The sequence below is a fragment of the Triticum aestivum genome, chromosome 6B (genome assembly GCF_018294505.1).
Source record: "Triticum aestivum cultivar Chinese Spring chromosome 6B, IWGSC CS RefSeq v2.1, whole genome shotgun sequence".
NCBI lineage: Eukaryota > Viridiplantae > Streptophyta > Magnoliopsida > Poales > Poaceae > Triticum > Triticum aestivum.
Genome location: NC_057810.1, coordinates 664,128,739 through 664,154,124, shown reverse-complemented (window position 1 = coordinate 664,154,124; position 25,386 = coordinate 664,128,739). Strand labels below are relative to the sequence as shown.

At 46.4% G+C, this 25,386-nt stretch overlaps 1 protein-coding gene and 3 pseudogenes across 1 annotated transcript; 3 read left to right on the top strand and 1 right to left on the bottom strand.

The window, feature by feature from the left end:
* Positions 1-66: 66 nt before the first annotated feature.
* On the bottom strand, positions 67-8,198 carry LOC123134768 (glutamate receptor 2.8). The gene is made up of 3 exons (XM_044553945.1): positions 7,770-8,198; positions 1,414-3,051; positions 67-1,325 (listed from the first exon to the last, which is right to left on the bottom strand). Exons 1-3 carry the CDS (start codon positions 8,077-8,079, stop codon positions 205-207), a joined length of 3,069 nt encoding a protein of 1,022 aa, XP_044409880.1. The 5' UTR covers positions 8,080-8,198; the 3' UTR covers positions 67-204.
* An 11,045-nt stretch (positions 8,199-19,243) lies between these two features.
* On the top strand, positions 19,244-19,337 carry LOC123140323 (uncharacterized; annotated as a pseudogene).
* A 60-nt stretch (positions 19,338-19,397) lies between these two features.
* LOC123140325 (uncharacterized) lies at positions 19,398-19,503 on the top strand (annotated as a pseudogene).
* Positions 19,504-19,817: 314 nt separating this feature from the next.
* On the top strand, positions 19,818-19,917 carry LOC123140276 (uncharacterized; annotated as a pseudogene).
* The last annotated feature ends 5,469 nt before the right edge of the window (positions 19,918-25,386 follow it).

Genomic DNA, 25,386 nt, shown 5'->3' with positions numbered 1-25,386 from the left:
TGCGCAACCGCGACTAATGGCAGTTGCGAACCGCGACCAAAGGCCCTTTTTCCACCAGTGGTAGGGAAATATAAGAGTGATTAGACACTAATGCTTTTATATGTCTTTCTAGATATTTTAAAACGGACTACGTACAATGTATATAAACATATTTTAAAACGTAAATTCATTCATTTTGCTTCGTATATTGTTTTCTTGTAACCTTTAAAAATACTTATATTTAGCAACGGAGATAGCAGAATCTACTGCTGCAACCGAGAGGCCGCTGGCCTTGTCACCTCCACAACGGTTTGTTGCCCCCTCGATCCTCTTCTCGAATGACTCACTGATCTCTGATACTGGTGTCCCCTCCGGCGAAGAGCCGGCGTTCATCTCGGAGCTGATGTACACGCTCAGCGGGGTCGTCCCTCCCATGGCGTGTTCCTCCCCGCTGGCCCTCGGCGTCATACTAGCGTCGCCAGCACTGTCGTTCCATCTTGGCGTCCTACCCGCAAAGTCACTGCCGTTTCTTACGGACTCGTCGTTCCACACCTTGAAGGTGGGTGACTTGAGGTCCTTCCTATCGAAGTGCTGCAGCCACGCGCGCAGCCTCCGCACCGACACGCTCCCGGAGCCGGCCTCAGCCTCAGCCCTCGCCTCCGCCTCCCGGAGCTCCTCGCGCTCGCGGTAGGCGAAGATGGCGAGGTAGAGCAGCAGCATGAGGCTGGAGACGACGCCGGTGATGAGGAATAGCCCGCCAAAGCTCCAGAAGCTGAGGTTCGACGAGCCGCCGACGCTGCCGATGCCGCCCAGCGCATTCTGGCAAGTGCCAGGCTCGCCGAACCACGCCTTCTCAATCTGCGCCATCGTGTCCCCTTCAGCCAGGTTTAGGATGCCCCGTGACACATCTCCTGTCATGGGAGACCCCCTTGGGAAGACGAACCCGAAGCCGTCCGTCTTGTACACAGGTCCCACCTGCATGTACCCGTCGCAGTGCTGCGACAGGAACAACTTGAGGTACGGGATCTCGTCAAACACCGCGTCCACGCCGCCGTTGGCCGAGCCCTTGGACAGCGCGTCGGCGTACTCCTCCTCCGAGCTGTACTTTCTCATCTTTCGCTCGTGGAAGCCCATCTTCTTGAGCCTTGGCTTGATGAAGGTGCCCTCTTGGTACCCGATGTACTGACCGCGCCTCTGGAGTTCCTTCACGTCTGTCACTGTCGGTCGGAGCTGCTGCACCGTCAGCATCGACGTCAGGCTCGCCGTGTAGCTCGATGTCAGGATTAGCACCACGAACACCCATATGATCACCACGAATCTCGACAGGTTGCTCTCCAGCTTCTCCTCTGGAAAATTTAAACATCAAAGATTGGTTAATTAGGAGATCGATATGCATGCTTCGTTAAATAATGAGATGGTTAGTAAATGAATTACTGTGTGAGAAGACGAGGGTAGAGAAGGCAAAGTAGAAGATGAGGCCGAACTGCTGCGACGGCGTGCCCCGGAACTCCGGGTTGACGCGGTGCTCGATGACCCACACCACGAAGCCGGTGAAGCAGAAGAAGGCGAGGCTGGCGAGCCAAAGGCTGGTGGTGAGCGGCTGCAGGAAGATCCACATGCTGCCGCTCGTGTCCGGCTCCGTCGCCACCACCATGGCCCACCCGGACTCCGTGAACGGCATCGTGAAGTCCACCTCCTCCATCCTGCTCGCCGTGATCGTCACGTCCCCGACCACGATGTCCGCCTTCTTCCCACTCACCTGGTCCACCAGCATCTCGTACGAGTCCGGGCTGTCGGGGAACGGCACGTACTGGTAGCTCACCGGGTAGGACAGGTTCTTCATCACCTCGTTGAACACGTCGATGCAGTACCCGGTGATCTTCGGTGTCGTCGAGTTGTCGGAGATGAGGACGTCCACGAACTGCTTGAACCCGTGCTTCACCGGTACGGCGACCTTGAGCACCCGCCCGTTCTGCGACGGCGTCCAGCCTCTCGGCGGGGACAACATCTCGCCCGGCCAAAGGATGGGTTTCAGCTGCCGCGCAGCCTTGCCGCTGCCGTCTTTAAGGTCCCGCGAGATGCCGGACTCCGGTGTCCAGAATCCTACCGTCACCGCGCCGTTCCCGATGATGTTCACGACCTCGTACGCCGCGACCTGCAGCTGCCCGTCCACCAGCTTGAACCTGCCTGCCATCCCGTCGAACGTCGTGTTGAGAATCGCCCTAAGAAGCGCCTCTCCGGTGGTCGACACGCCGAGCTTGTCCAGGTCTGTACGTGCCGTGCTATTCTGCGGTGTCCGAAATGCTGGGCTGGGGACGCTGGCCGCCTCGGCTGCCGCGGCGATCGCCCACGCCGTGTCGTACGACCAGAGCCCCGTCACAGTGGCGTCGTTGAGGACGTCATCGTTGGAGGCCGGGTTCTCCCTCCGGAACCTCGCCCTGAACCTCGCAGAAAAGTTCTTGACTTGGTTCGTGTACGCCACGTGAGGACGGAGGCTGACGACGCCCTGCATGGAGTCGAGGTCCTCGGGGTCGAACCTGTCCACGAAGTTGCCTACGCCGTTGGTGGCGACCCAGGCGTAGCCGTCGGACATCATCTGGGCCTTGCTGGCTCGCCGGAAGAGCTGCGCGGCGAGGCTGTGCGAGGCGTGCACGACGAACACACGCGTCGGCATCGCCTTGAGGCGGTAAAGGAGCGCATCAAGCGCATCTTCGTCCGCGCTGCTCGGCACGGCCACGCGGTCCACAATCGCCGCGCTATCGACGCTCTGGAGTGCGTCGGCGAGCGCTGGGAGGATGCCGGCGCCGAAGGGCGAGTCCTCGTGCAGGACGGCCACCGCGCGCCATCCAAAGCTTGCGAGGACGGAGGCGACGGGGGTGGCCTGGAAGGAGTCATTGGCGGCGGTGCGCACGAAGTAGGGCGTCTGCGTCGAGGTGATGGACGGGGAGGTGGCGGAGTAGGAAAGCACGGGGACGTGGGCGCGGCTGCCGAGGTGGGCCACGAACTCTGCCTCCGCCGACGTCTTGGGCCCGATTATGGCCTGCACCTGCGCGTTCTTGATCAGGTCCAGCGCTGCATGCAAACAACAGCAACGATGTGAGTTTTTTCTCCCACGAGAAACATCCCATCTATTCATTTTTAATCATGAAAGTATAAAAAATACCAGATGTAATACAAATTACAACCAGATCTGTAAACCACCTAGCAACGATATGAATTTTAAGACCACATACATTTTCTTTCGTTTCTTTGTCGATCCGTCGTTGTCGGCGTTTGTTTCTCTTGTATTTTCTCTTTCTTTTCTTTTGGACGTGACTGTGCTGTTTCCGTCCCAGCACCTATCGTTGGATGGTTCGGTTGGTTGCTTTGTATACAAAGCGGGGGGAAACCCTTTTTCGCCAATTACTCCCTCCGTTCTGATTACGAGTAAATCGGAACAGAGGGAGTACTATTTTGGAGGATCATCTTCGATCTTCTTCAGTCGCGGCGAGCAGGGCACCGGACGGGCGACGAGCCCTCTGTGCTTTTATTTGGAGGTGCCCTGCCCACCTGGGTTAATAAAAAACGGCGCGGTTTGGAGGTCTCTGACCAATGTCCCCTCTATGCAATGGAGCAGGAGGACATGTTTCATGTTTTTTGCAGATGCCCTAGGGCGGTGGCGTTATAGCAAGCGAAGGCAGAGCACTGGCGAATTCCTAATGCGACGAACTTCCAGCGGACGGGCACAGAGTGGCTCGCCCAAACTCTCTATGCCTTCCTGACACGGAGAGGATGGAGCTTATGATGATGTTGTGGCGTTGTTGGCACGTTCGGAGCGAAATGACTCACAACAAGCCAGCGTCCCCGGTAGAAGCCTCGAAGAGATTCCTCCTAAGCTACATTGACTCACTTGTGGGCATCCAGAACAATCCTACCACTGATACGGTGAAAGGAAAACAAGTGGTGGAGGTGGTGAGGCCTCGGACCCCATGACTACATGCCCCGACGGGATCTACTAGTGCGCCTGCACCTAGATGGACTCCACCGGCTGAAGGATGTACTAAGCTGAATGTGGATGGATCCTTCTGCGCCAACACAGGGACGCCCGGGGCGGGTATATGACCCTCTGCAACAGCATCAGATCATCTTCTCCTCTTGCCGAGAACTGCGGGTGTGCGCGGAACCCCTGGAGGCCGAACTGCTAGCTTGCATATGGAGGGCATTAACCTCGCCCTGCAATGGGCGCAATAGCCGATAGATGTGGAGATGGATTGTCTCGTCGCGCTAAACATGATCAAGTCTTCAGAGAAAGACCGGTCTTGTTATTCTATGCTGATTGATCAGATTCAGAGGCTTCTGAATGAAGGAAGGAGGTCTAAGTTACATATGTACGTAGGGAACAGAATAGTGTTAGCCATTATTTAGCAGCTTTTGGTAGAACTGAAGGCCGCATAGTGGTGTGGCTGGGTCGGGGACGTATGTTGTTCCAGACCTCTGTAAGGCTGAATTTGCTCCCTGGTTGATTAATAAAACTCCTTTCCATCCGCAATAAATAAATAAACAAGAAGAAAACAACTGTAGAAACTATATGACCCCCGTGTGTTGCGGCGGGAACATGCGGGAATTGATTAAAAATATTATTTTTAAGAGATTTGGTTGTCTTGCATTTAAATATGAGACTAAAGATTTAAAATACATATGATTTTTTGGTATTTGATTATATCTAATTATAAAATAAATATTAAGTTGTATCTCTCATGCATGTTGAGAGAAATAAAAGTAGTGGATGGTGGGATGTGTGCACGGTGAGGGAATTAGTATAGGTAGCATTTTCATGCATGCATGTTTAAATAAATAAATGTAGTGGAGTTGATGATGTGGCATCTATGCATGTTTGATAGTAGGGATGAACTTCTTAGGGGGTGTTTGTTTCCAGGGACTTTTTTGTGTAGGGACTAAAAAAACTCCTTCTTAGAGACTTTTTTACCAAACGGAAGGGACTTTTTAGGGACTAAACTAGGCATTTGGGACTAAATGAAGAAGACTCTCAAGGTGAGTCTTTTTTGAGACTTTTCCAACAATGCCCCTCCATTCATCCATTGCCCCGCCACCCCATGGTGTTGTTTGATTGTTATTTTTCTATATACTAGGGGCAACATGAACATTTAATAACCTCTAGGAAAGGACTAGGGACTTTTTAGTCTCTGAAAACAAACAGGAAGGGACTTTTTAGTTGGGACTAGAAAAAGTCATAGGACTTATGAACCAAACAGGGCCTTAGGTATATAGGATATGTGAAAAAAATAATAAATTTGTTATTGTGAATAATCCCAATTGACCGGATAGCAAGACAACATGGATGCTCCTCTCTCCGGTCCAAAATACTTGAAGTCTTAGGATTGTCCTAAATCAAACTTTATTAAGTTTGGTCAACTCTATATAAAATGTACCAACATCTACGAAACCAAAATTAATCCATCAGATTAATTATGAAATATATTTATGTATTATTATTATTATTATTATTATTATTATTATTATTATTATTATTATTATTATTATTGTACTCCCTCCCATTCAAAAAAAAGTGTTGTGGCTTTAATTTAGTTTTAGTTTAAATTTGAACTTAAGCCACAACACTCTTTTTTGGATCGGAGGGAGTAGATCTTTACGGATATTTCTACGGACATCGTTAAATTTTAAATAGTTGACTTAAAAAGTTTCTAGAACTCCAATTATTTTGAAAGGAAGAGAGCACTAGCTTGGACTGCATGCATGTGGCTAAGCAAAGGTATCCACTGATGACCGATCGATGATGATGAAGAGTTGATGACTAGCCATGACAACTATAGGGCAGAAAGATTTTCAGCATTAAAAACTTGGACGACCGAGCGTTCAGACGGCGGTGACCCGATCGATGCATGGTGCACATACGCCCACATGACCACACCAGTTGAAACTTGGATCATGGCGTTTGAGGCATCTCTGTCGTGTCGTGCCAAACCAATGTACAACTGCATGAGCTAGCTAACACTTGGGGTTAAATCAATCAGTCCCAATCAGATGTACTCACCGTGAGTAATATACAGGCCACTAGTTGCTAGCTTGACCAACTCGCGCGCTGGCACGCGCACGCGGTGGAGAACCAGACCGCGAAGACTTGTCAGTCAGACGCACACCAGTCCAAATAACCTAATTAAGCCGGATGGGCAAGGTGAGAAGTGGACGTGCATGAAAATGGGTTTTCTACCGGTGCCGTATGTAATGGCAAAACATCCATCATCCTTTGTTTGTTCCTTGGATATTTTGTGAAGGCTGCATATTTCAACATGTAAAACTAATATTTGTGAATTTGTATTTCAAATTGAAATATGATATTGGTGAAATATATTTCACGAATATCATTTTTGGATACAGAAATGAGCACATTCATAAATATCATATTTCAAAAGTCTGGTTTCATACGGTTTAGAAAATGATTTCACCAATTTCGAAAAACTAATTTGAAATAATCAGTTTTACATTTTTTTAGATAACAATTTCATGTTTTTTAATAACAAGTTTCACATATTTTCATCTCAAAAAAAGTTTCACATATTTCACACTGAAATCTACTTCATATATATGATAATATGAAAATTGGTTTTACTCATTTCAGAAAAAATATTTCACTCATTTCATTAAACTTGTCAACCGGATGGACAGGGTGAGAAGGTGACGTGGATGGCATGGAGTTCTCAACAATAATTATGCACCCGACCCTGACAAACCTGACAGAACTAACGAATATTTACGCTCCGGAGTCCATCATTAGCGGTTAAAAGTGACAGTCTATGCCATGTGGGTTGGATTAGTTGGGATTCCAACATAGTTCGATGGAGATGTCGTGGTTGTTAACTTGAGGCCCCGTGCGATCGTGGTGGTTGTTCGGTGATCTTATAATCTTTGTGTAATTTTCATTATATCTGAAATGCTTTGTACTTCCGACAAACTTTTAAATAGATCTGATCATTTTCACTAAATAAAAATAATAAAAAACTGAGGCCCCGTGCGATCGCCATCCATGTGTTGACGATCGAGGAGCTAGCTAGTTGCCCGGACAAAATGGCGACAAGGCCACGATGCGACATGACACGATAAATAGTGGATCATACAACATCTAGATGGCTCAAGGTGCACATAATACTTAACTAGATGATACCCCACACGTTGTTGCAGGAATATGAATATGATTCGTTGTATGAAACATGAATATTTGAAGTGATCTAAAACTTAAAATACATATAATTTACTACGTTTGATTACTATAGAGTTGTGAAACGTTTATTAAATATAAATAGCATAATAGAATAAAAGTTCTTATGTATTTTTGCATGTTGAGGTAAGTCTTTTTTCATGCATATTTCATGATGAAGTGGTATGCTTGCATGTTGAGAGACATATGATAGTGAGGTGGATCTTTTTTCATCCATGTTGTGCCATGATATGGCAATGCTTGCATGCTGAGAGAAATAGTTAGTGGAGTCCAGCTATTTAGATATAGAAGATACACCACATACTACATAGACGCTTCACTAAAAAAACATACTGCATACGCGCGCAGCATCCACCACTGGAAAACTCAAAACGGAAGATGGTGCTCAAGACGAGCGTGCGATTTGAAGTGTTATCGCGGCGTAATTAAGGGCTTAATCAGAGAAGCAAGATTCATTTCAGCATGAAGGGAAAGAGCTTATGATTAGAAAAGCATGCAGCAGCTAGCTAGGTGGAAGTGGAACAGGTGTGTGCGGCAGGGGAGGGAGGGAGCTTACCGGCGGAAGCGGCGCCGACGACGTCCCCTTTGGAGTCGCTGAAGTGGAGCTCCACCCTGGTGGCCGAGCCCGGGTGCGCCGCGTAGTAGTCCTCCACCGCCATCTGAATGCCGGTCCGCCGCCTCAGCGACACCGCCGACGACGCCTTGGTCGACCAGTCCAGGATCACCCCGACGCGGACCGGCACCGGCGCCGCCACGGTCTGCGCCGTCGCCACCCGCAGCGAGCCCGCCGGGTACTGCCCGACCAGCGCGGTCACGACGAGCAGCAGAGCGTAGAGGAGAGAAGAAGGCGAGGGCGCTCGCACCATGGTCTTGCAACTTGGGAAGACTGATGCCCGCTCAAGCCGGCGCCGTCCTCACTCATATATACGCGACCTGGATGGGTCTCGCCCAGCCTCGCGCGCACCCACCCGGCCGGCGACTTGTATTCCGGTGGCGTACCGCGACGTTGCTGAGGTTGCTCTTGAAAACTACTCTTGACTTTGACTTGTCTGCGCGCGCGCGCTGAGGGTGGGCCACGTACTACGTACGATCGAAAGTTACATAGCAGCGTAGGAACCGGTCTGAACCGTCCAGGGTGGATGTCGATCGACGACTCTGCGCTAGCAACTGTTCCTTTTTTTTTCCTGGGTAAACTCTTTTTCTTTACACTAGTAAGCTTGAACGTGCGACGCATGTGTGTACTAACACGCATTATGTCAAACATCTATAGTTGCAAAGAAATGTGATATGCTAGTCTATAGTTGCAAAGAAATGTGATATGTGCTAGTCTATACGCACAATATATCAAACATCTATAGTAGTACAGAAATGTAATATGCAGTTTGTGTAATGAATAAGGGTTATCTGAGATGATAAGTACAACATCTTCCAAAATATTCCTGGGATAACAACTTAATTATTTGAAGTGCATTGTTTGACCATTTACACAAAATAAGAGCTTATTTGAACAGTTGGCAAAAAAGGCTTGTAAATACAAGCTCCGCCCAGAACTAACTCTCGTTGCAATGAGTGTATCTAGATACACTCGTTTCAACAACAGTTAGTCCGAGCGAAGGAAGTATTAAACAAGGTGTTTGAGCTGTCCAAAACAAAAAATCAGAAACGAAGATACATCCATGATATAAACAGAAAATGCGTGGATACCTATGACATGATTGCTCTTTATATGAAGTCTCAACTACTCACCTATTCTTTTAGTTGATTATTCATATGAAGTCTGAGCTACTCACTGATCTTTGCCGAGAGCCTGCTCTCTGCAAACGCTAACGAATAGAAAGCCACCACGTGGTCATCCGTCTAATAGACGGGCCCTCGCCTTCTGCCGAGAGCCGTCATCTCAGATATAGACTTTGAAGCCACTCTTAAAGATACCCATTCATGTACAAAATTGCATAAATTTGACAAGCGCTCATGGATACATGAATCTTTGTTTTGACCATCTTGATGGCCTTGTAAATGCCTGAAATATGAGCAGCCACAACTCAAAGCACATTTGACGGTGTTCCTCTACAGTACTAAAATATTTTTAGTAGTAGTGAACCTTACAAAATAATTTATTCAAAATCAGTAACGTCTTCTCTGTTCATTTTTCCAGGATCAGGGAGCATCATGTATGAGCCCAATATATTCCTGGAAAAAACAAAGATTACCATGTAAATGTGCTATAAATATCAAACATAATCTTTACTAAACGCGTCACATGATTAGGCCCACTGAGTTCAATCTAATGGCTAGTGTTAATGTAATATGTTTCCAGTGTGCACTTTCAGATTTACATTGACTGACCATACTCCACCGCAGAGGAGGATACAAACTCAGGCACACTCCACCAAAACCCCTACAATCACGCATAATGCAAGCCACGCAAATAAAGAGAGACATATATCCCATAAAAAAGGAACAGATCCCCAGGCTAATCCCCTCGCCGCACGGAAGCATCGTCGCCTTCCTGATTACCTCGCCGCTGATAGCAGCGTCACCTTCCTGGCCGGCACCCTCCCCGCCCTGCACCTACCCATCAAGTGTGGGGTTGTTTCTCCATCACCTCCTCACCGCGGACAGGCCGTCAGCTCCCTGCACCGCCTTCGCCATCCTCTAAAACATCACACAAGATTTTAGTACTATATTAGACATCTCTTCTTGTCGTTCTTCTAATTAGCACGAACAGTAATGGTTACATGGTGTGCTTCATGCCTCTTTCCCAAAACAATGTTAAAACAGACTATGTTCTGAATAGAATGAGCAGATTATGGATTTTTAAGTGCGGATGAGAGAGTGGTCTGAGCAAAAGAATGTTAAAACAGACTACCTTACCAGAACTACCTATCAAAATGGTTTGCTGCAAAAAAAGAACACAGTTATAATTCCTTATGCTAATCTCTTTGTTCAAGAACACTTCCTGACAAGCCAATCTCTATCAGATTTTGCAATGTCATTAGATAATTTTCTTATAGCCTCCTGCGGGTCTGCATGCCAACATTTTTTCCACATGATCAAGCATGAAGGCCTTCGTAAATAAAGCAACTCAAAATGGTGCAGTCGATTCATAGGCTGCTCTCTAACCGTGCTTGAATAATAAATTTGTTCGTGAGCTGCATCTGCAATATTGGGCCATGAATTTACTACAAATACATCTCATTTATAATTTAATCTTGGTATGGTTGCAAATGTCAAAAGGTATATTAGCTAAAGATTGTTGCTTGAACATTGACCTTTGTGGGTGCAGGGAGCAGGGACAATGAACCGAACAACCATAATCTAGAAAACAAACAAGTTCTTTATAAGGAAAAAGAAACATATGGCATGGAGATGGAAAATATTTCTATTTCTTCACTTGTGCCTAGCACCAAATCTATACATGCCCTATGATAAATCATGTGAATAATCTCATAATAGGTTCTTGTTTATACTGGTTTTTGGAAAATATTCCACAAACTTTGGCCCAGGATGAATCTTGTGCATCAACTCTTTAAAGGAAGAGGAAACATCAACTCTACAAGGGAAGAGGGAACTAAATTATTGGATGTCTCCTTTTCGTTGATTCAAAGCAAGTGGAAACTAAAATCTGGGAGATTTGTAGACAGGATAAAATATGAAGATATATGAGCCAGCGTTGTACCTTCACATTGGGACATCAACAAAAGCCTTCGCTTGAACAAAAAATTGCTATCATCAAAAGAAAAGAAAAATAGATAGATCACACCATTACGTAGCACATGGCCCTCTGAAACTCGCAGTTCAGCCTCTACGATTAGAACAGGTAGCTCAACTCGTCTGAACCCAATCTTGCCTCCCAAAGCATAACTGGAAACCAACCAATGAACCAAACGCTCACACATAACGTAAGCTTGAGTCACTACCACATGAATACAGTCCAAGGGTGCGTTGTAGCCTTGTAGGACGTGGGGGAAAGAAAGGGGTGGATGGACAAAAAGCGTTCATTGTCGCTGCAGCTTGGGAGCACCATGGGGAGCGAAATCTGGGCAATTGGCCCTGCCCTGATTCGAGCACGAACAGCAGTCGATGGATACAACGGCTGTCGTGGTGCACTAATGAATTCGTCGTTGTCCCTGGAGAACTTGGGTTACGAACACACTGCCATTACACGATTTAAATGTGATTCAGTTCTATATATAATTTAAAAAATGATACGCCTCGTTTTGTTGAGTGCCACATGATTGTATACTACTGTGCACAAAATTGAGAACTATTTTATCTGTGCCAAGTAAACTGGTGGCAATAAATCTTATATCAATATCAAAGGAGACCCAGAAACACGTTTTTTAATTAAAAGATGCTTACAACCAGATATTAGTATGAAATCATGTGGTAGAGCCGAAAATTAAATGATATACGTTACGAGCTAGCAAAATAAAAACAAAAGAAACATAATCCCAGTGCATAATAGCAAGTTTCGGTCCCATCCATGTTAAGACATGAATACCTTGGTTCATTCCTTCTCTCCTCAGATGTTAAGACATAATATTACTTAAAATGTGGTAGCTAGGTGCAGCGTAGCCAGAGAAAATAATGTGATAGATTTCTAAAAAATAATGGGAAGTATCAATTGGACTCCTCAGAATGGGAAAGATCCTAATCCCCAAGGATTAAATACAAGCGACAAAATATTATCATAACAAATAAATATTATCATAACCTTCTGAAAAAAACTCAAATTCCAGAGAAGAATGTTATATTTCGAGTGTATGTGGGTCCGATGTTTATGATGAAATTCCTGTGAAATGTTGATTTGCTCCAGTAAGGCTAATGGTAGCTACACCTGACCATCATGCAGTAAAACGATCTCTCTCGGCTATAAAGAATGCAGCGGCTAGCTAGAAAACAAGTGCACAAAACTGACTTTCCGAGCGGGAGAATATTTCTTAACTGTGTATGTGAGATTCAGGAATGCTACAGCTATGCTTGTGAGCCCTGCCGTCTCGCCTAAAATTCAAGTAGCCTGCTGAAAAGAGAAGTAGGAAAGTCAACATACAAACAATCAAGAGCAATCTTGACATGAATCCAAAGCGAATTCAGGCGTATCCACAGAGTTAAGAATTTCGTTCCATACCAGTTGTGCGATGTGCTAGCCGAGCTTGATGTAGATGCAGCCGTTGCGGAAGCAGAGCTCCTGGCGCGGTTGGCAGAGCCAACCCCGCGTGCGCCCACTTCGTAGGAAGGGAGGAGACGTGCGACCGGAGAGGCGAGGGATGCGGGCGCCGTCGCGTTCGCCGGTGCTCACCCGCGCACGACCGCGTTCGCCGGAGCCCGCCCTGCGTGCACCCACTTCATGGTTAGGGGGGAGAACGGTGCGGCCGGAGAGGAGAGGCGGAGCGGGCGCCGCCGCGCCGCGGGCTGGAGCGCGGCCGCGTTCGCCGGAGCCCACCCCCCGTGCACCCACTTCGTGGTTAGGAAGGAGACCTGCGACCAGAGTGGCAAGGGATGAGGGCGCCGCCGGGCCGCTGGATCGCGCGCGTCCGCGTTCGCCAGGCCGCTGGATCGTGCGCGGCGGCTCCCGCGGCGACCCGCGGCGAAGGGCGCGAAGGGCGGCGGCTCCCGCGGCGTAGGATGCGGCGACCCCCGGCGAAGGGCGCGACGGGCGGCTCCAGCGGCGATGGCAGGGCGGCGAACGGCGCGGGGAGGATGGGCGTACGGAGGCCCTCCCGTGGTGTGGTGTCCGTTGGGAGGTGGAAGGGGGGTGGGGGAGGTCGTGCGGGTGTTGGGAGGAGAGGGGAGAGGTCGTGCGGGCGGGCGTTGTTGGAAGTGATTTTTTTGGTGCAGGTTAGCGAGGATGGATGGATTAGTGGCTTAATGCGTGGCTTGTTGTGTTAAACACGGAAGGATTATGGGCCATCAGATATTATAGATGGACGGATAAAATTGTTTGGATCTGCCCCTCTCTTCTTTTTATAGTGGTAATAGATGCGCTAAACTGCTATGTGTATGGGCGTAGTTAGGTCTCAGTCGATTAAACCAAGTCTTAATCAATTGACATAACATGTAAAAAATCAAAAGAAAAAAATTATACAAACTCATGTTAAATCTCACGAATATAGCATTAACTGAATCTTAGTTGACTAATATTTAGCAATCCCGTATGTCATCAACGCATGCATGTTGCACTCTGAGCTAGCTGTTTGGAAAATCATTTTTATTCAGATTTGTGAATCATCTTTTATGCGCTATTTCTCTGTTGCATGATAATCACAATTGGATCAGGAGAGAGAGAGAGAGAGATAGAGAGAGAGAGAGAGAGAGAGAGAGAGAGAGCTGGTGACTAGGGGGATGGTCATTGGGAGTTTGGGACCAGCTCCAAGAGGAAGAAGAGAAGACGCCGGGTCCAGGAGAGAAGAGAAAACGGTTAAAGGAAGAAGAAACATATTCATCGACTCATTTTTGATCCAACGGTTACGACCCGATAATCCAATTGACTAGAACTTGAGAAAAATCTCATGTCATGTTTATAAGCTGTTCTTATTTGTGTTTGAAAACATGAACCATACATATTTTTTGTGTTGCATGTTTCGTCCTGTGCAGCCTGTACAGAGGACGTCCGGGCGTGCAGAAGTTAAATTATTTTATGTGGTTTGCTTTGTCAAGCATGGAAATTTGGATGTTACCGCAGCAGCTAATTCTATTGATTGGCGATCTTATCAGACAACAGTATAAACTACTACTCCCTCCGTCTGAAAAAGCTTGTCCCTCAAATGGGTGAATCTAGATCTAGCATTAACTTGGTGCTAGATACATCCATTTGAGAGACAAGCTTGAGACAAGTTTTTTCGGACGGAGGAAGTATGAGATTAAGGTCCCTACCATCTAGGATTAGGAGTAGATCGAGCACAATATGTGGTAGAAAGATCTGCCACTAACTAAAATGTGGGGGTTTTGTCTTGCTTTTTTCTCCGAGCTAGTGGCTCCAAGTCACTTGTTACACGTTTTATAATGGATGTAAGAACGACCTGCGGAATTTGTTAGACGATAGGCTTAAGTTGTAACGTGACAATGTCACGATTATGATTATGTGCGTGTGTGTTAATTACCTTGTAACTTAAGGCAGGTGGTTAGAGGCGAGCTCTATCTCTTGTAGATATTCTGTATAGCTTGGATGAGGGGCCAAGCCCAAAACCACCTGCCGAATCTTGTACCTTGTTGAGCATATAAGCACGCATGCGTCCCTGTCAGGAGGCATACGCTTAATACTAAAAACCTCTAGTTTCTTTCAGAATTTCCCTAAGTGTTCCAGCGGCAGTCTAACACAAGGATGTCAATCGTGGAAGATGAGAAAAAGAAAACACGGAATGTCACGTGCGGAACAAGGAAAAAAATCACAAAGAAGCAGAATGAAGAAGCACATAAGAAACACAATCTTTGTCCCATAATTTCCATTTGGACCTACTCGTTTCTCCATAAAGTATCTGGTACCATTTTCTTTTGCAACCCTCGGAGGCTCGGAGGGTCTACTTGGTTGCATGAAGGAGATGTGCAAGGTCGAAAGTTCTTACTTCTTAGTGTGCCTATCTATCAGTATCAAGGACTCGGGGTCACCGGTTGTTGGTCATGCATGTGTAGAACGTGGCAGCGCAGGAACGGGTCCAAGGATATACATACGTCGGGCACATACAAGTGGAGATCGACGATGATAGAGAGGAAAATCATGGTGAAAACAGAGTGAAAGCTCTCGTCTTCTTTTAATCCCTCTTCTATTTTGCGCTAACTAGGGCTTAATTATCTGCTGCTCGACTCTGCTCCTGCAATGTGCATGTTGCTGCACTGAGCATACTTTTGCAGGTTGAAATGAACTAAGAATCATTTCTATATGTGTTTGAAAATATGTACTCCAACATCTAGATACATCCATTTAGCGACAAATAATATGGTTCGAAGAAACTTAAAATAATGGATTGGAGGGAGTACCACATTTCGCAAAAAGGAGAAGAAAATATATGACTACACAAATTCTGAAGAAAATAGGGTATCGATGATCATCACCAGTGGTGTAAGCATATGCACCAGGACCAGACCATGGTCAGGACTTGGGTTGCATTAATATTCCTGCCTGGCTCGTACAAGACGTTTTTCGAACAAAGTCAAAATTAAGAGAGCAGCTATATGGTATATGAGTTGCTTTCTCAAGCCTGAAGATTTGGATGGTATAGCAGCTACCGTACTTCCGTTTAATTGGCCCATCTTTTATGGATGATAGTATAAAATGCTATATGGAATTACCTACCCTGTAAGAGTCTATATCACTCGCTAATAAACCTATCTGGTCTTTTGGACCACCAGAAACAAATTTACTATTGAGCATGTCTTCCTAATAAACCAGCCGATTGTTTGTTTAAATTGTTACCATTTCTTCAGCAGTGCAAATTATTGACTATGAAGATTGACCGTGAGGCTATAGAAGTGCTGATCTCCCATGTTCGATCAATGGCGTTTACCCTATTTCAGCATAACCTTGCTGCTTCCTCGTGATGGACGTGGAATTATGTTTTATCTCATTACCGGGAAGAAATGAGATAAAACATAATTCCACGTCCATCAGGATGGGAGGAATGTTTCTGCCCTTTTGCCCTGTTGTGGCTGGTCTGTATGCTACTTTATTATAAAACATAATTCCAATCTGTTGGTTTCGGTAGTCTGCCTGATGGCTTTATTTATAAAGTCAAGAGCATGCCTTTTCTCTAGAAAGAAATAAAACATACTCCCTCCGTTCCAAAATATATGCGTCCTCGGTTCCCGCGCTTCAACTTTGACCATAAATTTAACCAACGAGACCGACTGCAGCAGGAGCAAAATTTATACCAACGAAATCATATTCAAAAGAACTTCTCAATTATACTAAGTTTTGCTCCCGCCGTAGTCGGTCTCGTTGATTAAATTTATGATCAAAGTTGAACCTAGAAAAACGTGGGCACACTATATTTTGGAACGGAGAGAGTAGCACTCGCTAACCAATGTCCCTAACCAATGTGGACATTTCATCTTGCTTTTTAAAAATTTGTCTGGTTAGTAGCTTCACGTCGACACTGGTTTAGTCGTATGCATTTTGTAATGGACAAAAGAACATGCGAAATTTCTCTTGAGTATTTCCAGCGTCAGTGTATCTTCCAACCCAAGAAGTTTTCCAGCATCACAAGAATGCCATCCGCAGAAGAAGAGAACACAAGAAGGTCAAAGTGTGTCCCATATATATTTTCTTAGTTTCCATTTGGATCCTACGGACCTACTTGCTTCGAAGGTCTACCGGCAGCATGAAAGGGACGTGCTATGGCAGAGAGTGATCGGTGCGCCCATCAGGATCACCGGTGGTCGCTCATGCATGTGTAAACCTTTTCCTGGAGCCCCAGCTCCACGTCGCGGACGGCGACGCTACTGTTAAATAATAAATGTAGACGCGTTAAGCCACGTATGTATACTGATCTAACCATACGTACCGCTGAAGATGCAGTATCACTGGTGTAGTGCATGTGGTACAGGCCAGTGCCACCGTCGATTTCGTAGCTCCAAATTCTCAATTTAACAATCACCTAAAGAAAGACTAATTCGGTAGTGTTAGAAGAGAGAGATTGGTGGAATAGTTGTTGTATTGCTTGAGCCTCATGGGCATATATATAAGAGTACAATGATCTACTTGAAGTACAAGACAAGGCAGGAACAAATCCTAGTCTATCTCATCTTTCGTAATAACCAATATACTCAACACCCCCCGCAGTCACAACGTAGCGATGCACACGGTGAGACTGGAGAAGAATCCAAAGGCAAGCCAGGGCAAGCCGACGGACATCCCCCCACAGTCGTAACGGTCGATGCATCGCGGAGTCTTGACTGGAGTGAAATCCGACGAGGTTGCTCAAGCAAGGCGGTAGCCCTTTGTGTCGTTGTCGATGTAGCCGAGAGCATGGGTGGTGAAGTCATGGTCGATGTCGAGTCGGGTGGCCGGTGTCGAGGAAGTCGACGTGGAGCCGCAGGCGCAAGGGGACACCGAGTTAGCATGGGCGCAGTGGTGTCGGAGTAGTGGTGCGCTGGGAAGAAGATGTTGTTGACAACGCTTTGCGGTAGGTTCGCCAAGCCCGGGGACACATCGTGGACAAAGGCACACACCAGTGTTGCCAGCACCGGGCATGCATAGATGGACGAAGACGAAGTTGACGAAGTGCCAACCAGGCTTGCCAGGCTCGGGGACACGTCGTGGATGAAGACACGCAGCGGTGTTGCCAGCACCGGGCATGCGGAGACTGGGACCTGCACGAGCTATATGCCATGTCGGAGAAGTCGGAGGGGCCAACAGAGAAGAACTCGACGACGAGTGCGGTGTCCATCGGCGCGAGGCCATTGTGACCAACGGTGGTCGGAATAGATGAAGTGGTCGGGGTAGATGACGACGACGCTGACGACGGACTGGTGCTGGACGAAGACAAAGGAGGTGGATGGGCGGCTGCGGCGGCTACGGGGGTAGCGGCGGCGGCGATCAAAGAAGAGCGGCGGAGTGGGCTAGGTTAGGAGCGCGGCGGCAGTGCTCGAAGTAGGACAAGAACCCTAACAACGTGACGAAGACCAGCGCAGACGGTGGCGTTCCTGCGCCAAGGGAGATGGCGCGGCGCATACCACGTGAGGTCAATGCGTGGTGACGGCAGACTGGACCGCAGGCCGCGGCGCTACGGCCTGAAGAGGCAACGCAGCGGCGACGGGCGGGTCGGGGCGACAGCAGGAAGACCTCAGGGCGGTGGCAGGGACCGCGGACCGCGGCGCTACGGCCCGAAGGGGCAGTGCAGCGGCAGAGCGCGGGTCGATTCAACCGCGGGGATGGCCTCGGGGCAGCGGCTGGGACCGCATATCATGGCACTATGGCCCGTAGGGGCGACCCGCGAGTCGGTGCAGCCGCGAGGAGAACCACGGGGTGGTGGCGCTGCGGCCCGACGGGGCGACGCAACGACAGCTCGTTGCTCGATCGGTGGAGGGGTGCGCTGAACTCGGGGATAATCTTCACGGGGCCTGCGGAGGCGCGCGTAACCGACGGGCCAGGTCGGTCGCACGGCATAGATGAGGCGGATCGCGGCGGCGAGCGGGTGATCAAGCCGATCGCGCGCGAGGTCGGGGATGCCGCTTGATGGAGGCGGGGTGGCGGCGGAGTCCGAGATATGGCCGGCGACAACGGACGGCGTGGGACGTTGTAACTGTCTTTCCTGCCTCATTTTTTTGCTGGATGTAATGCGAAAAAACTGAACTTTGTTGCTGTAAGAAATTGGGCAGTTGATTGGGAGGTCTTGCCTTCTATGTCTGCCTGCAGTGTAGGTTGGGCTTGATCTCATCGTCTTTGTTCAGTTCCCCACAGCAACGGCTGATTGGCACAAACAATAAAGGTGAGTCCTCGAGCTGGGGTACTACAACATGGTTGTTTCTAGTTGCTACCGTGTACTAGACTAGATGGTACTCCCTCCGTACCATAATACAAAAGCATTTTTTATATTATGAGACAGAGTGAGTATTTGATTTAGAGCCCTTTTTACCAAGGCATGTCTAGTGAGGTGTGGTGCAACGTGTATCGGATTCTTAGATGATGAGGAATGTTGTCTTCTCCAGAACATATAGGGCAAGTTCGTTCTGGAGAGATTAGTACCTCATGTCTAGTGACTTTATTTTCATGTGAAAAATGTTAATGCTAGTTAGCATTGACAAGTGGGTAGAATAATTAGCATTATGGTAATTCTCAGATTAGCAGGATTTCATGTGAAAGTTAATCTTAATTTTGTGGGCTTTTCCTTGATGGATACCATCTGTAATGTTTGGGGAGTGCCTTTCTCTTGTGCCTTGCATTTGTGGACGCTTTTGCAATTTAAACCAATGGAAGAATGTTCATATGTGCTGCAACAAAGCAGAGTTGGCACGACGGACAAAAACACAAAATGTGTTGTTTTATCGCAGAATCACACCCATATCCTTCTCGCACACAGCTAAAAAAAATTAATGGACATGAGGATCCTTTCCCCAAATTATTGACTGTGATTATACTGTGCGAAACTGCAATCCTTTATCACAGGATTCCAAGCTAGAAGTCTATCTTGGTTTGTTTCGCCTATTTCATCTTCCCTATTTGATTTGTTTCATTTTTTAGAAGTTGATTGAATATGAGGATCCTTTCCCCAAATGATTGAATATGATAACCTTTATATTGTGTGCACATGTAATCCTTATCAGAGGGTTCGAAGCCATCTCTTGTGAACAATCTGCAAGGGACTGTTGAATCTAGGTGTCATCCATTCGAATTATAGGGTCACATTTGCTCTGAATTTTGTGTGATTTTTCATCTGGCTGAACTTGCGATTTGTTTGTGTTGCGTCATTCGGTCATTGCAATGATCAATCTTTGAGTCGGATCAGTTGCCAGTGGACTTGTTTCCTTGAAGCAACGTCATCTCGTTGTAACCTGAGTTCGCCCCTCTTGTTTGCCCTTCGAGTTCTCTCTCCCAGGGAGCAGGTGGCTCTTACATACATGCACATGTCACGCAAAAATGCCCGTTAACACTTGGTGTTTTGATTTTGACAACCGTGATGAGCCAATTTACAGTTACAGACCTGTAATGACTCATGCAGAAATGATCACATGGTCAAATAACATCTAAGGGACTCTGCTCAGTTATTTGTCAATACTAATCTTACATAGCTTGCTGGGTGTATAGATAAATTTAATGGTTTGTGTGTATAGATAGTCTCATTTCTGAACAACATGATTACTAGCATGGTGAAGTCCTCCCCACTTGTGCCAAGAGGTCCTGGGTTCGAACCATCCTCTCTGCATTGCACTTTGCAGGGGTAAGACTAGGTTCCTATAATCCCTCCCCAGACCCCACCTTGTGTGGGAGCTTCTATGCACTGGGTTTGTCCTTTTATGATTACTAGCATCCACTTACGATTTTTAGGATCTGTGTGTATAGATAAATTTAATGGTTTGCTTGTGTCTTTTCTACCTCATTTTCTTGCTGGGTGTAATGAGAAAAAACTGAACTTTTTTGCTGTATGAAATTGGGTAGTTGATTGGGATGTCTTGCCTTCTGCGTCCGCCGACAGTGTAGGTTGGGCTTGGTCTTATCATCTTCGTTCAGCTGTCCACAGTGATGGGCACAAACATTAAAGGTGAGTCCTCGAGCTGGCGTACTGCAACATGGTTGTTTCTAGTTGCTAATGTGTACTACCTCCGTTCCTAAATATATGACGTTTTGGCAATTCAATTTGAACTGCCAAAATGTCATATATTTAGCAGCGAAGGTAGTACTAGACTAGACGACATTTGATTTAGATCCCTTTTTACCAAGGCATGTCTAGTGAGGCGTTGTGCAACGTGTATTGGATTCTGAGATGATGAGGAATGTTGTCTCCTCCAGAACATAGAGGGCAAGTTCATTCTGGAGAGATCAAAACCTCATGTCTAGTGACTTTATTTTCATGTGTAAAATGCCAATGCCTACTTAGCATTTACAAGTGGCTAGAATAATTAACATTATGGAAACTCTCAGGTTCGCTGAATTGCATGTGAAAGTTAATCTTTCTTAATTTTGTGGGCTTTTCCTTAATATGGAGCTAGTGTTGTAGGATTTCTTTTTGTTGGCTAACAAATTTGGGCTTCGGAATGGCTATTACCTTGCTAGCTTAATCATTTATTTGATGGTGTTTGTTGGTTTGATCGGAAGCCCTGTTCCTATCTTACAACACTATTGTGCAATCCGCTTACGATTTTCTGATATGTGTGTATAGATAAATTGAATGGCTTGCTATGTCTTTACTGCCTCATTTTCTTGCTTGATGTAACGAGAAAACCGAATGTTTGTTTGCTGTATGAAATTAGGCAGTTAATTGGGACCTCTTGCCTCATGCATGTGCATCCACTGGCTGTGTAGGTTGGGCTCGGTCTCATCGTCTTCGCCCAGCTCTACATTGACGGTGACGGCTACAAAACATTAAAGGCGGGTCCTCCTGAGTCTCTCTTCTTCCCCTTGCTCAGCGACAACAATGTGAACTTCCTATGAATCTGTTAGAATATTTGGAACTGCAACTCTCAGTATGATGTGTAGGCAGATTACGTGGCTAGAGTTTCTCATGAAGATGGCCAAGCGGTGAGCTGGATTTTTGAGGTATGCCTCGAGTAGCACATGGCTGCTGTTCTCTTCCCATTTTCTTGCTTGCTTGTGTGGAGAGTGGTGCTCTGTTCTCTTTCCATTTTCTTGCCTGCTTGTGTGGAGAGTGGTGCGTGTTGCTATGCTACACTACTTGTGCTTACCGTGCTGAGTCCGCTGCTAGCTGCTACTGCTTGTTGAGCTCTTGCCTTCAACCTACAGTATGTATGTATATGTGCATGTATCTCTATGTGCGAGGCTGCTGGCTGTTGCTACTACTTTCTCCAATGTGTCTTTGCGTACACTACTTGTTGTTCCAAACTTGTTTAGTAACCTGAAGGTTGAAGTTATGGTTAAGTAATCTGTGTCATATGTTAAATTTTGTGTTAATTTTGTGATGTCATGTTGTCATAATTTTGGCTAAATTTCTATCGAAATTGAGACTTGTTCCCCATTTGGCTGTCGACTAGTTAGGATGTGTCAACTTTCTATGCCGAAAGCTTGATTTTAAATATGATGAAAACTGTAGTTTTTCTTTTGGATCATAATGATTTTGATGTAGCTTCCTGTAGCACCGAGAAGAATTGGCTTCTTGTGGTTGTACCTTTTTCTGTAATGTCGAGAACAATAGGGGGTCAGAAAAACAAAGCAAGCAAAGCCGATTGAGGAATTTAGACTGGGCTAGCTTCTTCCTGTAGTTGTTTGGTTGTGTTTTGTTCGTAGTGTTGATTCTATTAGATATGCTTGCTTGCTGTTGTGGTGTGGAGAGCTAGTAACTTGGCTGCTGATTAATTAATTGATCTTGTTCTCCCTTTGTCTCTTTGCCTAGGTAGGGGCCTGCAGCCACAACAACAGGAGGGCGAGGGCGCGGAGACGGATGGATGGTGTAAATTCAAGCCTGTCGTACGGTTTTCGGTTGCTATTGATGGTGGCTGTCTCTCCTTAGCTTGTCGTGTGACTGAAGAAGTGAAGGAGACGGACGTCGGGGTGGTGAATCCTGAGGCCGCCATGATGATGGATGGACTAGTTGGTTGTTCGTCAAGACCAGTTACTGTAGTTCTCTTGAGAACTGTTGTGTTGCATTGTGTTGGTAGGATGGATGCATTGGACTAGGTAGGTAGTACTGTAGCTCTTAAATATCATCAATCCTGGTAATGGTATTGATGGATGGTATAGGATGAGGCAGAGCACACATGTGAGTTGTATTTCTACACTCAACAATAAATATGTGATACATATAATTCCATTGCTTCTCAAATTTCTACTCGACGATGCGTTATGCTGCCGAAATTTCTAGTGAAAATTTCCCCAACTTGTTCAAATTTCGTCCTTATTTGTAAGGAAACAAAACCTTTAGGGTGTTGATTGAAAAATGGTTGTCCTTGTTTGTGAGGAAACAAAACCTTTAGGGGGGGGGGGAGCGCGTGGCAGCCATGACAATACCCTTCAACGAGAACGACACAATTGAACATGGTGAGGATTTGCCATTCTCGCTGAAGGGAATTGTCATAAAGAGAGAGATGAACAGTAGATGACGGCTAGGTTTGTGCAGGAGGGAGTGAGTGAGCTAGAGTCCACTCCACTCGCCAGCGCCTTCTTATATAGGTTGTCTGTGTTGGAAATATGCCCTAGAGGCAATAATAAATTAGTTATTATTATTATTATTATATTTCCTTGTTCATGATAATCGTTTATTATCCATGCTATAATTGTATTGATAGGAAACTCAGATACATATTGTTGGAATATTAGGCAAGTTCATGATTAATTCCAGTAAATAATTCATGACTAGAAGAGATACTAGCATGCAATAATCTAGCAAACTAGAAGAACAACAAGACATGCATAACAGCAGCAAACACGTAACAATAGCTGTAGAAACAGACATGAACATAGGATGTTGGACGTACTGATCGTTAGCTATTATGGGTGTGACAGTGTTGATGACGATGTTGGCGACGATCTGCTGCTGACGGCGATGAATACGACGATGAGTAGCACCGCCCGACTTGGACGGAAGACGACCCGTGATGACGAATTTGAGCAGTCGCGCACAACGCTTCCCAAAAACCTAATTCGCCCTCTCCCGGTGCAGGATCGCAAAGACGAACGGTTCCGGAGACCTGCTCTCCCACGCGCCGATGCACGCCGGCGTTTGGGATGAAGTAGACTACGATGGCGGTGCAAGTTGTGAGATGAGGCAAAACCCTAGGTGTATTTCGGTGTATCTATGGCCACAACCGGTAGCTGTATATATATTAGGACCAGAGGCGGTATTGTGTCGCGACCACAATCCCAAACCGACTCGGTTTCTAATTCGTATACTTACCGGACAAGAAATCAAAAACTTGTCTGCCAAGACATAAAAATAAAACGGCAAAAGGAAGCTGCGCTCCTGCAAGGAGACGGACCGGATTTCGGCGGACCATTCACGCGCATGTACGCGCCGCCTCGCCTCGCCTCGCCTCGCCTCGCCACGCCAGGCCAGGCCAGGCCAGGCGAGGCGAGCGAGCGCGCGCGTGTGGTTTTCCCTTTCTCTTCTCACACACCACTTAGAGTGGTGGAGAGAACCCACTATATAAAGAGGTCCAACTCTTCTTCAACTTCCAAGGTGGGACTAAACTTAGCACCACCACTTGTCATTTTACACATGGGCTTTGAGATTTCAGAAATTGCTATGGGCCTAGCCCATTAATTCTAACAATCCCCCACCAGATCTCAAAAACCCATTTAGAGATTTGCCTTCTCTCACCACTTGTTTAATATACCAGTGTTTCAGCAGAGACTGTTAAGTTGAACTTCTGCCTAGAACTTTAAGCTACATCCATTCACAACTTGACAATGGACTATGCCTTGAATTGCTAGTTTTGTGTGAACAAGTTTCACTCAAAGTCTTAACCAGTACCTGACCGCCAACCCCGCGGTTTGGAGCTTATACGTCATACTCCCTGGTCTCTTCGTGAGTTTACTAGAGATCACCCAAATCTCATAGACTGCGACGTTTACAGTCAGAACTCATATAGGTGTGTTCTTTCAAGACTGCTCTGTAGGACAACATCTTTGCTAATTATAGCCAATAGAACCACATTAAGGCATGTTGCCGACCTGCCTTACAGATCTGAGCCTTACAGCTCTGAGAGTTTTGCATCTTCACTTGGAGACGATCATAAGTTATTACTCTCCTCAGTTAACCAATAGCTTGTTCTTCCCAGATCCTAATTCACGGGATCTCCGATCACAAAGGTTGGGTTACTACTATGGTGTAACATCTATGGGTCTCATACCCATCTCCCTCGATGCAATATCTATCACATTTCGTGATAGTCCCTTTGTAAAGGGATCTGCCAGGTTTTTGTCTGTTTGTATATACGTAACAATTATTACTCCAGAGTTTCTCAACTTCCTGACAGACTTCAAACGTCTTTTCACGTGTCTTGATGACTTTGCATTATCTTTAGAATTGTTCACTTTAGCGATAACCGTTTGGTTATCACAATTCATAAGAATAGCCGGTACAGGTTTTTCAACAACCGGCAAGTCCATCAAGAGCTCACGCAGCCATTCTGCCTCAACAATAGCTGTGTCCAAAGCAGTTAATTCTGCTTCCATAGTTGACCTCGTCAATATGGTTTGCTTGCAAGACCTCCATGACACTGCGCCACCACCATGAGTAAATACATACCCACTTGTTGCATAAAGTACATCAACATCGGAGATCCAATTTGAATCACTATATCCTTCTAGCACAGCAGGATGCCCTGAATAAGTAATTCCATAACTCATAGTACCTCTCAGATAGCGCAAGACCCTTTCTAGTGCATGCCAATGATCATCACCCGGGTTGGACATGAACCTACTCAGTTTGCTCACAGCAAAAGAGATATCTGGTCTTGTAGCGCTAGCTAAGTACATGAGTGAACCGACAATTTGAGAGTATCTTAATTGATCTCTCGTTTCTTTCTTGTTCTTTCTGAGTGTCACGCTGGGATCATAAGGTGTT

What these genes read in the sequence shown, in the direction of transcription:
- LOC123134768 (XM_044553945.1), bottom strand. Translation starts at nt 8,079, where the DNA reads ATGGTGCGAGCGCCCTCGCCTTCTTCTCTCCTCTACGCTCTGCTGCTC. An exon ending in CGTCGGCGCCGCTTCCGCCG is followed by an intron (nt 3,052 to 7,769) that starts GTAAGCTCCCTC and finishes GTTTGCATGCAG; the next exon opens with CGCTGGACCTGATCAAGAAC. An exon ending in TACCCTCGTCTTCTCACACA is followed by an intron (nt 1,326 to 1,413) that starts GTAATTCATTTA and finishes TAAATTTTCCAG; the next exon opens with AGGAGAAGCTGGAGAGCAAC.